This window comes from Perognathus longimembris, chromosome 8, assembly GCF_023159225.1.
Source record: "Perognathus longimembris pacificus isolate PPM17 chromosome 8, ASM2315922v1, whole genome shotgun sequence".
NCBI classification, from domain to species: Eukaryota; Metazoa; Chordata; class Mammalia; order Rodentia; family Heteromyidae; genus Perognathus; species Perognathus longimembris.
The window spans coordinates 76330386-76347373 of NC_063168.1; the positions used below are offsets into that span (position 1 = coordinate 76330386).

Here is a 16988-nt window from a genome sequence, read left to right on the forward strand (position 1 = left end):
AGAAGGCCGTGGCTCTGGTGAGGTGGTGAAGACGATGGCTTCGGTCCTGCCTGTAAGCGCAGGACCCCCGCGTGGAGAACCCAGCCGGCCCCTCCCGCACACCCCACGGCCACAGACGCCCCCGGCGAGGGCATGTCTGCCGTCACTGTGCTCGCTGTCGCGAGGAACACCTGCCGGTGCTCTCGGAGGAAGCGAGACCAAACAGCACCGCGCGCCACAGCAAGGCTCAACCGAATTTATTTCCCGCTTCCCGGAACCTGGATTTGAAGCAAAGCAAAAGCGTCCCCTCCCAGCCGGGAAGAGGACGCCACGTCTTACAGCCGCGTGGGTCGTGCTTCGTGGGCTCACGTCCACGTAGAGGTTAGAAGGCGGGCGGCGTTCGCACTAGCTACTGCAGCCTGTGAGGGGCTGTGGCTCCTGCGAGGCTTACGAAGGCCCCGTTCTGAATAACAACGCCGTAACATACGCTTTGGCTACGAGGCAGGCAATAAAAACTCCGCAGACGCACCGCGGGCCAGTGCGGGCCGGGAGACCCGGGGGTCCGGGCCCCCCCCCCCCGCCGCTCACACGCTCTCCTTGTCGAACTCGCACATGAAGTACATGGTGGTGTGGCAGGCCACGTCGTTCCAGCCCCCCGAGGCCACCATCTCCACGCAGTCCTCCTCGTCGAAGGCGTTGTTGGGCTCCCCGCCGCGCCACTTGTGGAAGGTCTGCATGGGGGAGCGGTCGGCGTACAGGAAGGTGCCCTCCCGCTCCAGGTCGTCGATGCCGATGAAGACGCGGGCCAGGCCGGCCTGCGCCAGGTAGGCGGCCATCAGCCCGTTGGTGGCCTCGTCCTTGGGCATGCCCAGGGCGCCCCCCCGGCCCTGGCAGGCTGCTGCGCCTCGGCGTAGCGCTTCTCCTCCTTCACCAGCAGGTAGATCTTGCTCTCCGTCTCCCGCACGCCGGCCACGGCTGGGGGGGGGGAGGGGGGGCGGTGCTGAGACAAACAGGGCGCCCCACCCACCGCCGGCCGAGACCGAGCCACAGCATGGGGCAGAGACGGCCCGGCGGGGCGGGGGCGGGGGGGCTGGGGCCGGGGGCCGGGGGGGGTGGGGGGACCTGGAGGCTGGGAGGGCCGGGGACAGGGGGGGCCGGGAGGCCGGGGGCAGGAGGCCGGGGGACAGGGGGGTCCGGGGGACCTGGAGGCTGGGAGGCCGGGGACAGGGGGGTCCGGGGGACCTGGGGGCCAGGAGGCCGGGGGGCAGGGAGCAGGGACGGGGGGCCGGGCCCGTGTACCATTCTTGATGAACCTCAGCTCGGCCGCCAGCCTGGGTGACGTGGTTGTCCATCTCCCCGATGGCCTTCCTCAGCTGGCTGCACTCGCACGGCACGCCTGCGGGGACCAGGTCCGTCACCCACGGAACAGCCGGGGGGGGAGGGACAGCCCCCCAGGCCCGTCACCCACGGAACAGCCAGGAAAGGGAGACAGAGACAGTCCCCCAGGCCCGTTGCCAGGCAGGGGTGCGGGGGCTGAGACGCCTGGTGGCACACACGTGGGGAGCTGAGGGCGCTGGCAGAGGGCTCCGGAGAAGGACGGGGAGCCTGGGCGCCCCGAGGCAGGGGAGCGGGAGCAGAGCACACAAACTGTCCCAGCTCCCCCACCGGCCCCGCAGGCGGCCCGTGTCTGCACACCGCGGACCCCTCGCGTCCCGGCTGACCACACGTGTGCACCGCCTTCGGCCAGCACGAGTGGGGACCTTCACGTGGGCATCTGAAGCCTCCGGAGGGGGCGGCGAGGAGGGGGCAGGAGGGGCGGGGGACGAGCACTGGACCCGGAGCCCCCGGGAACAGACGCTCCCAAGCCGGCGGGGGGAGCCGGGAGCAGGGCCAGCCGGGCCGGGAGGGGCCCGCGGCAGGATGTCTGGGAGGAGGGGAAATCTCGACGCCGTGCTCCCGAGGACTGAAGGTGGAGGAAGAGCACAGGAGGGCGTGGGGCTCGCCAGCCCGGGGACAGGCCGCCGACGCCCAGGCCCAAGGCACGGCAGTCAGACAAACCGCAGCTTCCGCGCTCCGAGCCAGGTGCTGGGGACTCGCACCCGTGACCGCAGACGCTCGGGACTGAGGTCCAAGCACCACGGTTCAAAACCACGCGGCAGAAGGGACTGCGAGGCTCGTCTCTCCAAGCAAACACCCAACGGCCAGAAGTGGAGGGGAAAAGCCACGAGAGCACAAGGCCCCGAGTTCAAGCTCCGGTCCGGAACTTCAGAGCCAGTGAAATGGAGGGGACAGACGGTGAACGAGTGCAGCAGTGATGCTCACTGGACACCGTGTTGAACACGAGCTATTCGACTTGTGGGCGGGACGGGAAGGAAAAGTTAGGAGCTTGTGAGGGGAGGAGGGACGGTGTCCAGAAAGGAATGCGCTCTTGACCCGACTCAGGTCACGGTGACCCCTGTGCTCATCACCTTCACAACAACGGTCAGAAACGTTAAAATAAAGAAGCCACACATTTAAACATCTGCACCAAAGGAGAGCGCACGTCTGTTCGTGGACTGCCCCGTTTCCCAGCCAAAGATCGTTGACTCTGTGATTCACAGTTCCAAGTTTAAGTCTACTAGCGTTTATCTAAAGTCCTTAGGCCCTTGGTGCCATACCTGGTTCTCCATTCGGGCCAGGGGGTCCAATGTCACCAGAATCTCCTTTCTCACCTGAAAAGGAGAAGCAAAAGCAGAGTCGCAGTGCGGCAGGGCTGTGTCCCGAGGTAGGAGAGCACCGAGGCAACCCCACTGCTTCCTTCCTGTGCGACGCCCGAGCCTCCTCCAGCCCCTCCGTGCTCGTTCTGAGAGCTCCTTGGGCTCCTCTGGGCGTGGGATGTGAACTGCGGCTTTGGTTCTCCAGCACCCGGGGTGTCGGAAGCATCTTCAACACCCGGAGCAACACCCGCCTGGCGCGAGCCCTCCTCCCCATGGCCCCCCCCACAGCCGGAACACCGGAGAGGAGCTGCCATGTGGGGGGGCAGAGGGAGGAATCGGGAGAAGCAGACAGCACTGAGGCAGCCACGCTCGCATGGGTCCCCTGGACCCCGCCGTGGGGCCTCACGAAGGACCCACACGCCCGGCGTAACCGCCTGGCAGACAGGAGACACCGAGCCACCTGCTCCTCTGCGTCTCGCCGTAGCGAGGGGTTGGCTGGGATGACGGCGGCAGAGCTCTCGCTGCTGTAAATCAGCCGTGACTGTTTGCACTGGAGTTCAGAGGACATGGCGGAGGGCGGGTGGCGGGGCCCACCCTGTCCCCAGAACCAGGGAAATGTCTCTGTGGAGGGCGGTACCTGCCAGCCACCTGCAGAGTCAGGGCCTGCCGCGGGCCCGGGACGACCCCACCAGAGAGGGGCCAACAGGCAAAGACAACGAAGGGCGGGCTCGTGTGCGGGCTCGTGTGCGAAGCACTGAATTGCCCAGCGCACACACGGCATGTGACAAGCACACACATGCACACACCCTCTGCGTGCCAATATTCACGGCAGCCGGGCGGGGAACAAGCCAGGGTCTGCGGCAGAAACCGGGAAGACAAAAGGCACGAAGCCGTGGGGTGAGTTACTCAGCCACAGAAAGGGGGGAGACTTGTGATGGCAATGGACACGCGCGGCCCGTGCGCAGGGCGCATTGGGGGGCAGGCAGGGGGGGGCTCCCCAGAACAGGGTTCACGGCTCCGGAAGCGGGCGAGGGCCGTGGGCCTGCGGTGGGGCGGGCTGGCGGCCCGGGGGAGGCAGCTTCTCTCCGCGGCGAGGGGAGCGCGTGGGGGTCCCGGCGTGCTAGTGGCGGCTCCACACTGGACATGCTCGGAATAACCCCAGGGTGCACACTCCGCGTGCCCGTGGCTCACTGTACACGACCTCCGCAGCACACGCCTGCAGCGCTGGCTTTCCGCGCCATCGCCCCAGGCTCGCCGGGGGCCGGGGAATCTGCAGCAGGCGCTCCCGCGGGCTCCCCGGGGCCGCGCAGCCCGCCCTCCCCGCACCGACCAGGGCGCCCACCCGCACCGCCCAGGGCGCCCACCCTCCCGGCCCCCGCCCACCCTCCCGGCTCTGCCCAGGGCGCCCACCCCCCCCGGCCCCGCCCACCCTCCCGGCTCTGCCCAGGGCGCCCACCCTCCAGGCTCCGCCCACCTTCCCGGCTCTGCCCAGGGCCAGCGCCTCCGCCGCGGCGAGGGGACCGTGTGGGGTCCCACCGTGCTAGTGGCGGTTCCACACTGGACGTGCTCTCCCCAGCTGCAGCTCCTCACCCCGCCCCCCCCAGAGCAGGCCGCCCCCCCCAGAGCAGGCCGCCCCTCCCCTACCCCAGCTGCAGCTCCTCACCCCACCCCCCCCACCCCCCAGAGCAGGCCGCCCCTCCCCTACCCCAGCTGCAGCTCCTCACCCCCCCCAGAGCAAGCCGCCCCCCCAGAGCAGGCCGACCCCCCCAGAGCAGGCCGCCCCTCCCCTACCCCAGCTGCAGCTCCTCACCCCGCCCCCCCCAGCAGGCCGCCCCTCCCCTACCCCAGCTGCAGCTCCTCACCCCGCCCCCCCAGCAGGCCGCCCCTCCCCTACCCCAGCTGCAGCTCCTCACCCCGCCCCCCCCCCCCCCGCAGCAGGCCGCCCCTCAGACCGCGGGGTCAACACTGCAGCAGAACTTTGCTCCTGCAATGCACACAGAGACCAGCGAGCCCTCCACGCAGGCAGGCCGCGCCGTCCACCCCAGCTCTCAGACCCCCGGCAGGGAGGGCCGGGAGGCAAGGATCAAATACCTTTCGCACCAACGGGACCGAATTTTCCATGGCGACCCACACTGCCCTTCTGTCCTTTGTCCCCCACGTCTCCTGTGGAAAACAACAAGATCCAAGTGGGTCAATGCAGAGGGGACCCCACATGCCCCTCACGACACGAGCTCAGCCATCCCGGCTCTTCAGCTCCCGGGGTCCACGCGGGACACTGGACGGCTCTCCGCAGGTCACCCAGGGACGCCGTCGACGAGAGAAGAGGCGCTTCTCCTAGAGCCACCCGCACCGCAGCACAGGAGAGGGCGCGCGCAGCGCTCCGGAGCCCCCGGAGCAGAGGCCCAGCCAGCCCAGCCCACCCACCATCGCCACGCCAGCCAGCCCAGCCCACCCACCATCGCCACGCCCAGCCAGCCCAGCCCACCCACCATCGCCACGCCCAGCCAGCCCAGCCACCCACCATCGCCACGCCCAGCCAGCCCAGCCCACCCACCATCGCCACGCCCAGCCAGCCCAGCCCACCCACCATCGCCACGCCCAGCCAGCCCAGCCCACCCACCATCGCCACGCCCAGCCAGCCCAGCCCACCCACCATCGCCACGCCCAGCCAGCCCAGCCCACCCACCATCGCCACGCCCAGCCAGCCCAGCCCACCCACCATCGCCACGCCCAGCCAGCCCAGCCCAGCCCACCCACCATCGCCACGCCCAGCCAGCCCAGCCAGCCACCCACCATCGTCACGCCCCACCATCTCCACGCCCAGCCAGCCCAGCCCACCACACCCAACCAGCCCAGCCCAGCCAGCCCCTCCACCACACCCACCATCGCCACTCCCAGGCCTCAGGACACAGCCACACGGTGGGAAGACGGGGCCCGCGGGCTGCGCCTCCAGATGACCTCCAGGAGCGGGCGGGGAATGAGCACCCGAGATGCCCGCTCGCCTTGGGCTTTGGTCAGGGCTGCAGCTAGACGCCTGCCCGTGCTCCAGTCCTCATCCCATGACTCGTGACACACACACAGCACGCCGTAGCACACACGCACACCATGAGCCTGTAACACACACACCCTCACACCGAGACCTGTGGCACACCCCCTCGTGTCTCAACCTGTGTCACACACGCGTCCAGCAGGACCCGCTGGCCTCCTCACTGCCGCTGAGCACGGCTGTCCACCCGGCCCCAGCACGGGCCGCGGCCTCGGGCGGGGAGCGCCGCTCGGTGGATGTCCTGCTCTACAGCGTGTGCACGGGAACCACCATGCCGGTCACTCAGGAACCTCGTGTCCTGCCCGCTCCTGCCCGGCTGCCGTGGTGTGTCGCTGAGCCCCTAAAGCTGTGGTCAGAGGGGAGAAGCTCCAGCCCCTCCTTCCCGGGCCCTTCAACCCAGACAGCTCCCCAAGGTGACAGGCAGACAGGACGAGGGGGGGAGAGGCCTGAGGTCCCCGGGGGGGGGGGGGGAAGCACCGGTCAGCACACACAACTCAGCTTGGCCCTCCCCCCCTCCCCCCCGTGAGATTCTCCACCTCAGCAGCACGAGCAACTGGAGAGCGCGTGACGGCACACGCGGGGGGAGGGCGGGGCTGAGGCCGACACGGCACCCGGCGGTCCGCACCTGCCCCCAGAGAAGCCAGGGGCCCGGCCCTGCACCAGGAAGCAGAAACCGCGGGCACCGCTGCGGGGAACGAGGCTCCGTGGGCGCCGGTGGAGCAGACGCCCGCGAGCTCCAGGCGGGCGGGAAGCCGGGCCTACGGGCGGCAGAGCTGCCCCGGGGACGCACGAGGCCGGGCGGGCCCTTCCAACGAGTCACCACAGGACACAGGACGCCGATGCCCGTCCAAGGTCCGCAGGTGCGGGCGGGCAGAGCCCCGGCTGCGCAGGGCGGGAGGAGGGCTGGGCTGCAAAGCCGGAACCCGCAGTGAGGGACTTCACGGGGTGACACGCGGGGGAAACCCACGGCCTCCTTCCATCCCTCTCGGTGACTCCCGGCCCAGGGCACCCCTCCGGGTGCACACACAGCCGTCCAGGCTCCTGGCGGGCAGCACCAGCTCCGCCCCCGGCCCGGGCCGTCCGCGCCACTTGCTCGACCCCTGTGCCGAGCAGAACAGCACCTGTGGCAGCGCAGGTGCGCTACGCGCCCATCCAGAGGCAGGAAGCACGCCCGGCCACATGGGCCCGGCCACCCGCACTTCACAGGGCTGATGCAGGCTGGGGGCCTTCGGTCACGTGGTAAGACGAGCAGCGCCCCAGCCGGAGCAGCTAGGTGGAAACCAGAGACAGAAGCCCCCGGGAAGGAAGACGGGACCCCCAGAGAGCCCGCGCGCCATGTGGGCCACGCTGCCGTGAGCCAGGGCGCGCGCCCCGGAGGCGGCCGGGACCGCCAGGTGGCCTCGCCTGTCCTGTCCTCATCCCCTCTGCCCTAAACCCACAGCTGTGCCCCGCACATGCAGACACGCGTGTGCCGTAGTGCTTACACACAGGTGTGTACACATATACGCGTGCATTCACAGACCCAGCCACACATTGCATATGCGCAAACATTTACACACCACGAACACAGACATATAGTCACACGTGTGCATGCGTACATAAACACGCATGCACTTGCACGCTATCCATCGACATACACTCTTCTGGGCTGGGAATGTGGCCTAGTGGTAGCGTGCTTGCCTAGCACGCATGAAACCCTGGGTTTGATTCCTCAGTACCACAGAAAAGCCAGAAGTGGTGCTGGGGCTCAAGTAGTAGAGTGCTAGCCTTGAGCAAAAGAAGCTCAGGGACAATGCCCGGGCCCTGAGTTCAAGTCCTAGAACAAGCAAAAAAAAAACACCTCTCTTCCATACATATCTCTACACTACTTACACATGCCACGTGCATATTCACATATACATATACACCCAAATGTCCATGTGTCCATGTATATGCATTCACTCATAAGCTTGCACACACCAGTCCACATATAAATATACACAGGCTCAGGCCTGTCTTCCTAGCTACTCTGGATGCTGAGATCTGAGGACTGAAGGTTGAAGCCAGCCTGGGCAGCAAAGTCCATGGGACTCTTATCTCCAGTAAACTAGCCAGAGAAAGATGTGGCACTGTGACTCAAGTGTACAGCATTAGCCTTAAGCACAGAGAGGCTCAGGGATAGCACCCAGGCCCTGAATTCAAGCTCCAGGTCCAGCAAAAACAATAGTAAATAAATACATGCAAAGCTACACTCTGTACCTGCTACATACATGCAAATATATATGCAAATGGAAACAGATGCCTACCATGTATTCATGAACACATACATCTATACTATCCACTTACAAATGCCTATACACAAATGCATGTATGTATGTATATATAGTGCATACAAGCACACATACACAAATACACACCTGTAGGTGTGTATGCACTCATGTGTGCCCATGTCTACGTATGTGTGCACACAGCATCGTGTGTAGGCATGACTTAGCTCTGCATGCACTCCGAGGTGAGGAGGCCGGCGGGCTTGGGGCTCGCGTGGGGCGTCGGGGGGTGGGGGGGCTCTCTCCCTGTCTGCTCTGCAGCCCCTGCCCCACGCCAGGGCCTGCCGCGGCGCCGGGAGCTGATCCCCCTTCGGATGTGCTGCGAGCTTGCCCGCACCTCCGCGACGGTGTTCTGGGTGGCCGTGTATCTCGGGTTGGAAACACTCTCGGGAAGAATCTCCTGGGCGGAAAGCAGCGTGGCTGCAAACCTAAGGGTCCCCAGGTGCACGGAAGGAGCGGGAGAGCGGCTGCTCGCACGCAGCAGGCCCGGCGTTCTGAACTCAGCGTCCGGAGGAGCGGTGTCTAGCGAGGGCTGACGCGTGCAGCCCAGAGCCCCGGCCGGGGAGGCGGCCCGGAGCCCCTGCGACAGGCAGCAGCCGCGCCCCGACGGGGAGCACGCAGGTCGTAGGTCACAGGTCACGCAGCCTGCAGAGCAGACAGAGCCTGCCCGGGACGGCAGGGGGCCCTGGGCGCTGCCCGGGCGCCGACCCCGGAGCTCCGCCCTCCCCAGGGCGCCCATCCCGGAGCTCCGCCCTCCCCACGGCGCCCATCCCGGGGCTCCGCCTCCCCACGGCGCCGACCCCGGAGCTCCGCCCTCCCCACGGCGCCCATCCCGGAGCTCCGCCCTCCCCACGGCGCCGACCCCGGAGCTCCGCCCTCCCCACGGCGCCCATCCCGGAGCTCCGCCCTCCCCACGGCGCCCATCCCGGAGCTCCGCCCTCCCCACGGCGCCCATCCCGGAGCTCCGCCCTCCCCACGGCGCCCATCCCGGAGCTCCGCCCTCCCCACGGCGCCGACCCCGGAGCTCCGCCCTCCCCACGGCGCCGACCCCGGAGCTCCGCCCTCCCCACGGCGCCGACCCCGGAGCTCCGCCCTCCCCACGGCGCCCATCCCGGGGCTCCGCCCTCCCCACGGCGTCGACCCCGGAGCTCCGCCCTCCCCACGGCGTCGACCCCGGAGCTCCGCCCTCCCCACGGCGCCCATCCCGGAGCTCCGCCCTCCCCACGGCGCCCATCCCGGAGCTCCGCCCTCCCCACGGCGCCGACCCCGGAGCTCCGCCCTCCCCACGGCGCCGACCCCGGAGCTCCGCCCTCCCCACGGCGCCGATCCCGAGCTCCGCCCTCCCCACGGCGCCCATCGCGGAGCTCCGCCCTCCCCACGGCGCCGATCCCGAGCTCCGCCCTCCCCACGGCCCCCTCCTGGCCGCCCCTCCCGCAGGCCAGGCCCCCGCCGGGCCGGCTTGCCTTTCCTGGGCGCTGAGCTGGGGACCCCGTTCTCTACGCCCCCCGGGTCTGGTGACAAAGGCAGGTCGCACAGCCCCCCTGGGCCTGGAGCGAGGTCTCCAGGGCCCCCACTCAGCAGCGAGCTGCGCCCGGGGGCAGCTCGGTGTGCGGGCCTGGAGACCCCGGAGCGCGGCAGGCCGGGACCGGGGCCGGGGCCGCGATGGCCCACGGATCTCGAGTCTCAAGGGCTCTGGGTGACCCCCCCCCCCCGCTGGGCCCTTGGGACACAACGTTGAGGCACCGAAGCTCGTCCCCACGGACTGCGGGGGCAGCGGAGACACCAAGGAGCGAGCCGCCGGCCGCTGGCGTGGTGACCGGCCCAGGCTCTGCTCCTGGACGGTCCCGGGCCCAAGGTCAAGCCGATGCCGTGGGCGATGCCGTGGGCGATGCCGGGGCAGCGGAGGGGCCGGGAAAGGGGGAGGAGGAGGAGGAGGAGGAGGAGAAGGTCCTTGGGCAGCCAGGTGATCTCCACGGGATTCCAATCCTGATCCCATGTGCATGACCACAATAAACCCTACAGATGCCAAAGGTGGGCAGCCCGGTCCGGCAGGAGTACACCCGACCTCTGACCTCAGCCAGGACCAGGCCGCGACCCCTGACCCCAGCCAGGACCGCTGACCTCAGCCAGGACCACTGACCTCAGCCAGGACCAGGCCGCAACCCCTGACCCCAGCCAGGACCCCTGACCTCAGCCAGGACCGCTGACCTCAGCCAGGACCAGGCCGCGACCCTGACCCCAGCCAGGACCGCTGACCTCAGCCAGGACCAGGCCGCGACCCCTGACCCCAGCCAGGACCCCTGACCTCAGCCAGGACCGCTGACCTCAGCCAGGACCAGGCCGCGACCCCTGACCCCAGCCAGGACCGCTGACCTCAGCCAGGACCAGGCCGCGACCCCTGACCCCAGCCAGGACCGCTGACCTCAGCCAGGACCAGGCCGCGACCCCTGACCCCCAGCCAGGACCGCTGACCTCAGCCAGGACCGCTGACCTCAGCCAGGACCAGGCCGCGACCCCTGACCCCAGCCAGGACCACTGACCTCAGCCAGGACCAGGCCGCGACCCCTGACCCCAGCCAGGACCGCTGACCTCAGCCAGGACCACTGACCTCAGCCAGGACCAGGCCGCGACCCCTGACCCCAGCCAGGACCACTGACCTCAGCCAGGACCAGGCCGCGACCCCTGACCCCAGCCAGGACCACTGACCTCAGCCAGGACCAGGCCGCGACCCCTGACCCCAGCCAGGACCGCTGACCTCAGCCAGGACCAGGCCGCGACCCCTGACCCCAGCCAGGACCGCTGACCTCAGCCAGGACCAGGCCGCGACCCCTGACCCCAGCCAGGACCGCTGACCTCAGCCAGGACCGCTGACCTCAGCCAGGACCAGGCCGCGACCCCTGACCCCAGCCAGGACCGCTGACCTCAGCCAGGACCAGGCCGCGACCCCTGACCCCAGCCAGGACCGCTGACCTCAGCCAGGACCACTGACCTCAGCCAGGACCAGGCTGCAACCGCTGACCCCAGCCAGGACCGCTGACCTCAGCCAGGACCAGGCCGCGACCCCTGACCCCAGCCAGGACCGCTGACCTCAGCCAGGACCACTGACCTCAGCCAGGACCAGGCTGCAACCCCTGACCCAGCCAGGACCACTGACCTCAGCCAGGACCAGGCCGCGACCCCTGATCCCAGCCAGGACCGCTGACCTCAGCCAGGACCAGGCCGCGACCCCTGACCCCAGCCAGGACCCCTGACCCCAGCCAGGACCGCTGACCTCAGCCAGGACCAGGCCGCGACCCCTGACCCCAGCCAGGACCTCTGACCTCAGCCAGGACCAGGCCGCGACCCCTGACCCCAGCCAGGACCCCTGACCTCAGCCAGGGCCAGGCCGCGACCCCTGACCTCAGCCAACGGGACCATCCACGGGGAGTGAGCACCCGGGGGCCGTCCCTGGGTAGAGTGCCGGGGACACAGCAAACAGGCATGGACGCACATCCACCCGGTACAGATGCTGCCCCCGCCAGTCACGCTGACCGTCGGACCCACCTACATGACCCCCGACCTGAACAAAACCCCGGCGGGGCTCAGCCTCGGGGCGGGGCTCGGCCTCGCACCGGCTCCGACTCCTCCCAGAAGCAGCGCGGCAGGCGACACCTCCCCTCCCTCGGCCGTGCCGCCCCCCGCGCCGCCCCAGACCCCAGCGCCCACCGGGGGACGCGGCTCTGGCTGCGCGCCTGTGCTGTGAGCCGCGCCCACCACCCCGCACCCCTCCAGGCCGCCCCCCACGCCCCGTGCACCACCCAGCACCCAGCACCCCTCCAGGCCGCCCCCCACTCCCCGTGCGGTACCCAGCACCCCTCCAGGCCGCCCCCCACTCCCCACACGGTACCCAGCACCCAGCACCCCTCCAGGCCGCCCCCCACGCCCCGTGCGGTACCCAGCACCCAGCACCCCTCCAGGCCGCCCCCCACTCCCCGTGCGGTACCCAGCACCCAGCACCCCTCGAGGCCGCCCCCCACTCCCCGTGCGGTACCCAGCACCCAGCACCCCACCAGGCCGCCCCCCACTCCCCGTGCGGTACCCAGCACCCAGCACCCCACCAGGCCGCCCCCCACGCCCCGTGCGGTACCCAGCACCCAGCACCCCCTCCAGGCCGCCCCCCACTCCCCGTGCGGTACCCAGCACCCAGCACCCCTCCAGGCCGCCCCCCACGCCCCGTGCACCACCCAGCACCCCTCAAGCGGCCGCCCCTGCCCTCCGCCCCTCGCAGCGGGCTAGCCTGGCCCATACCTTTGTCTCCCGTGGGGCCGACTCTTCCGGGCCTCCCTGGGGCTCCTTTGTCTCCCTTCTCCCCCGTGTCCCCTGTGGAAGAAGTCGTATCTGGTTAGCAGCCCGGCCAGCACACCAGCCGGGCTGGGGGGGACAGGGATGAGGGAGGCTCAAGGTGATGCACACGGGGCCTCAATGCGCCCCAACTCCACCCTGCCCCGCCCCCCACAGCCCCCCAGCTCCACTCCACCCACCCACAGCCCCCCAGCTCCACCCCACCCGCCCACCGCCCCCCACAGCCCCCCAGCTCCACCCCACCCGCCCACCGCCCCCCACTGCCCCCCAGGCTCCACCCCACCTGCCCCACTGTCCCCCAGCTCCTCCCCACCCGCCCACCGCCCCCCACTGCCCCCAACTCCACCCCGCCCACCACCCCCCACCACTCCCAGCTCCACACCACCCGGCCCCTACCCCCCCCACCGCCCCCCAGCTCCACCGCACCTGCCCACCGCCCCCCCAGCTCCATCCTCGGGGCTCTTTCCTCCTCGCCGCAGTCCCCCCCTCGGGGGGTGGATCTGTCCCACACTGCCCCCTGCACGGGTGGCTGCCCCGCCCACACCCCGGAAGGGAGGCGCTCCCGCGGTGCGTGGGGGAACCCTCGCGGGACTGCGCCCGCCCCCGCGGGTCCCCAGCCCCTCCCTCACCGTGGCCCCACAGAGCGCTCTCCCGGAGCTCGGGGGGGGAGCCAGCCTGAGACACAGACCGGCGGGGGCGGAGGGGGGCGGCTGGGGGCCCCCGGGAAGCCCAGGCCCCTCGCCGCCTCCGCCCCACTCCCAGCTCATCCGGGACAAAATGACCTTCCTGAGACACAGACGGAGCGCGGCTTCTCCTTCCCGAGCCTCCTCCAGCCGCGGCAGCTGCGCCAGGGCCGCCTCGGAACCAGCGGCTTCCCGTGGCTCATCGCCTCCCGGTGCGGGTTCTCATCACCTGGTCTAACTAACGCGTGCCTGCTTCGCGCCAACGTGCCAGTGAACCCCACTTCTCAGTGGCTCCGCACGGGCATCACCCGGCCGGGAGAGGCGGCCAGTGGAAAGCGCTGCCGAGTCCTCTGCTCAAGGCCAGCACTGTACAGCTGTGAGCCGCAGCACCCCGTCCAGCTTTTCTGAGTAGCTCATGGGAGATGAGAGTCCCGTGAGACAGCAAGGCCACAGAAAGACACTCGGGGAAAACCAGAGACCCCTGGCATCCACGCGCCGGCCTAGCGCCCAGAGCATCGCGTGCGGTAAACGAGGGCGAGGTTCACGTGAGAATTCTCATCAGCCGTGCGGGAAGCAGCCTCACGGGAGGCGGGGGCTTCACCACGGAGGCGTGAGCGAGAGGACGCGGCTTCTGAGACTCACCCCCAACTGCCCACCAGAAAAAGCCCAAAGTAGAGAAGTGGCTCAGAGGGTAGAGCACTAGCCTTGAGCAAGCAGAGCTCAGAGACACTGCCCGGGCCCCAAGTTCAAGGCCCAGGACTGGCACGATCACACACAAAAGAACCAAGGAGAAGCGGGTGTCCGTGGCTCACACCTATAATCCTCACTACTCAGGAGGCTGAGACCTGAGAATCTCGGTTCAAAGGCAGCCAGGCAGAAAAGTCCATGAGACTCTTATCTCCAGTGAACCACCAGAAAAACCAGGAGGGGCTCTGTGGCTTCAGTGGTAGAGTGCCAGCCTCGAACCCAAAAGCTCAGGGACAGCACACAGGCTCTGAGTTCAGGCCCCAGGTCTAGCACACACACACACACACACACACACACACACACACACACACACACACACACGGCCTGGGGATTGTCTATGTATGGAAGGACAACCGGCTGCCAAGCCCCGCCCAGGCGCCTGTGGTTGGGGTGCAGATGGCTCAGGTCCCCGCCTCCCCACGGGGCTGAGAACTCCGTGGAGAAGCTCACGTGGCAGGGCCACTCAGGGTCCATCAGTGTGCGTGGCAGGAACGCTGGGCTCACGGCGAGCTCCTTGGCTGGCTAGGAAGGTCCCTGGAGTTTGTCCATGGACCTCTTCGTGGTGGTGGCGGTCCCTGGAGTGAACTCACACCCAGGGCCTTGCGCTCTTGCTTAGATGCTTGCAGAGATGCTGGGGTTTTATAACGGGTCTGCTAAGTTGGCACTGGTGCTTTCTGTGGCCCACAGCTAGCCACAGCAGAAGGAACGCCTGGATTCCTGCCTCCACTTTGCTTCTGCCTCCCCGAGTCTCTCCCCTGCAGCCACCTTGGGGTTCCCGAGGCACCCCCACAATGACACCCCAACATGAGGACCACAACCCCACCCAGCAGTCTCCTGGGAGCAAGATGGTCCCATCAAGGGGAGCCATGGTGAGCCTTGCCGGGAAGCCCCGAAGGGCCAGCCGGAGAGAGCACCAGCCACGCCGGGCTGTGCACCGGCTCTTGTCCCCTGGCCCGGCTGGCGCAGGCCTGGGCTTCTCTGCCCTTCACTCTCCCGCCCCCCCCCGCACCCCGCTGTGTCTCCTGTGTCGGGGTGAGGGGCTGGGCCTGCAGCCAGAAACTCCTGTTACAGTTGGTCTTGTGTGGTTGTTGCCTCTACAGTGTCACAGCTCCAAAATGCTGGAATCTGCTTTCTCTAACGGCTCCACCCAAGAGAAGAGCCGGCAGCCCTCGGGGTGGGTCCCGGGGGCCACAGCCCAAGCTGCCACGGGGGGCAGGGGGGCAAGGGGCCGGCAAACTTGCCCCAGGGGTTCCAAGAGCGACTGTGGTCCCCACCATACCCACGCAGGCTCGGCACCAGGAGCCCTTCCAGCCCCGCCTGAAACCCCGAAGGAGCAAGGGCCCGTTCCAACTTGCATTCGGGGAACCACCAATCTGGTGGGGTGGGGGTGCTGCTGGGCAGGCCCTGCTGACCTGCTGACTCTCCGGGGTGCGGCCCAGGCTCTCCCCACAGCCGCGCAGTGCCCGCTGAAGCAAGGCACAGACAAAGCAGCAGGAAAACAAGGAAACTTCTTGTGGGACAGGGTCTCTCTGGACAGCCCAGGCGGGCCTCAAACGGTGACCCTCCGGCCTCTGGAGGCCAGGATCGGACAGGCACTACCACACCCAGTTAAAGATTCTAAACAGAGAGCCCTCGGGCCCGGCGGGGCGCGCGGCACTGTGGGGCCCGGGACCCGGCGGGGAGCGCGCACTGTGGGACCGGGGACCCGGCGGGGAGCGCGCACTGTGGGGCCCGGGACCCCGCGGGAGCGCGCACTGTGGGGCCGGGGACCCCGCGGGGAGCGCGCACTGTGGGACCCGGCGGGGAGCGCGCACTGTGGGGCCGGGGACCCCGCGAAGCGCGCACTGTGGGGCCTCGGACCCGGCGGGGAGCGCGCACTGTGGGGCCCGGGGACCCGGCGGGGAGCGCGCACTGTGGGACCGGGGACCCGGCGGGGAGCGCGCACTGTGGGGACCCGGGACCCGGCGGGGGAGCGCGCACTGTGGGGCCCGGAACCCGGCGGGAGCGCGCACTGTGGGACCCGGGACCCGGCGGGGAGCGCGCACTGTGGGGCCGGGGACCCGGCGGGGAGCGCGCACTGTGGGCCTCGGGACCCGGCGGGGAGCGCGCACTGTGGGGCCGGGGACCCGGCGGGGAGCGCGCACTGTGGGGCCGGGGACCCGGCGGGGAGCGCGCACTGTGGGGCCGGGGACCCGGCGGGGAGCGCGCACTGTGGGCCTCGGGACCCGGCGGGGAGCGCGCACTGTGGGGCCGGGGACCCGGCGGGGAGCGCGCACTGTGGGGCCCGGAACCCGGCGGGGAGCGCGCACTGTGGGGCCGGGGACCCGGCGGGGAGCGCGCACTGTGGGGCCGGGGACCCCGCGGGGAGCGCGCACTGTGGGACCGGGGACCCCGCGGGGAGCGCGCACTGTGGGGCCCGGACCCGGCGGGGAGCGCGCACTGTGGGGCCCGGGACCCGGCGGGGAGCGCGCACTGTGGGACCCGGCGGGGAGCGCGCACCGTGGGGCCCCGGGACCCGGCGCTGAGCCCAGGCAGATGGTGAGCGCAGGGCCTGAGATGGCCACTGGGCGTCTTCACACAGGCCCCCGTGGGGACCCGAGCTGGCGATGGGCGCTGGCTTCGGGAGGGCGCAGTTCCTCGGCTGAGGAACGGTTTAGCCGTCCAGGTGCGGCCCCGGAACGCGCGGGCGGGGAAGCAGGTCCCCCGGGGCCGCCTGGACGGAGCGGCCAGAGCCAGCGGGGAGGGTCGGTGCTGTTACCTTTGAGGCCGGGGACAAGAATCTGCAGCGAGCAGGGGTCGTCGGCCGTCGGCTGACATCCCGCGGGCGGCAGGGACAGGAAGGCCAGGCCGGTCAGCAAGCCCACGAGAGCCAGGACCCTGCTCATGGCGAGCGCCAGGCAGGACATCGACCTCTGGGGAGGAAGGCGGGGGTCACCGCGCGCGCCGCGGCCAGCGAGGCCCACACCCCCGCGCCCACCCCATACCTCCCCGGGGGGGGGGGCTCCCGGCCCCCAGCCCAGCAGCCTCTCCCCCGAGCTCGGCCAGAGGCGGAGCTGGCTGGGACGTCCCTGCCACCCAAGCCAGCTCCGAGAGCCCCAGGCGGACCCTCGGCGGGGGCCAGCCGCGGGCGTGCCGGAGGAGGGCCTCGGGGTCGGGGTTCACCGCTCGGTCCACAGGCCGGGAGCCCGGG

General features: G+C 69.7%; 1 protein-coding gene across 1 annotated transcript; it reads right to left on the minus strand.

Moving 5' to 3' along the window:
* Positions 1–551: 551 nt before the first annotated feature.
* Colec11 (collectin subfamily member 11) lies at positions 552–16707 on the minus strand. Its single transcript, XM_048352181.1, is given in 8 exon segments — positions 552–877; positions 880–954; positions 1279–1309; positions 1311–1375; positions 2637–2690; positions 4767–4838; positions 12315–12386; positions 16557–16707. Coding segments are annotated over 8 exon segments (831 nt in total). The 5' UTR covers positions 16705–16707; the 3' UTR covers positions 552–563.
* Between the last annotated feature and the right edge of the window lie 281 nt (positions 16708–16988).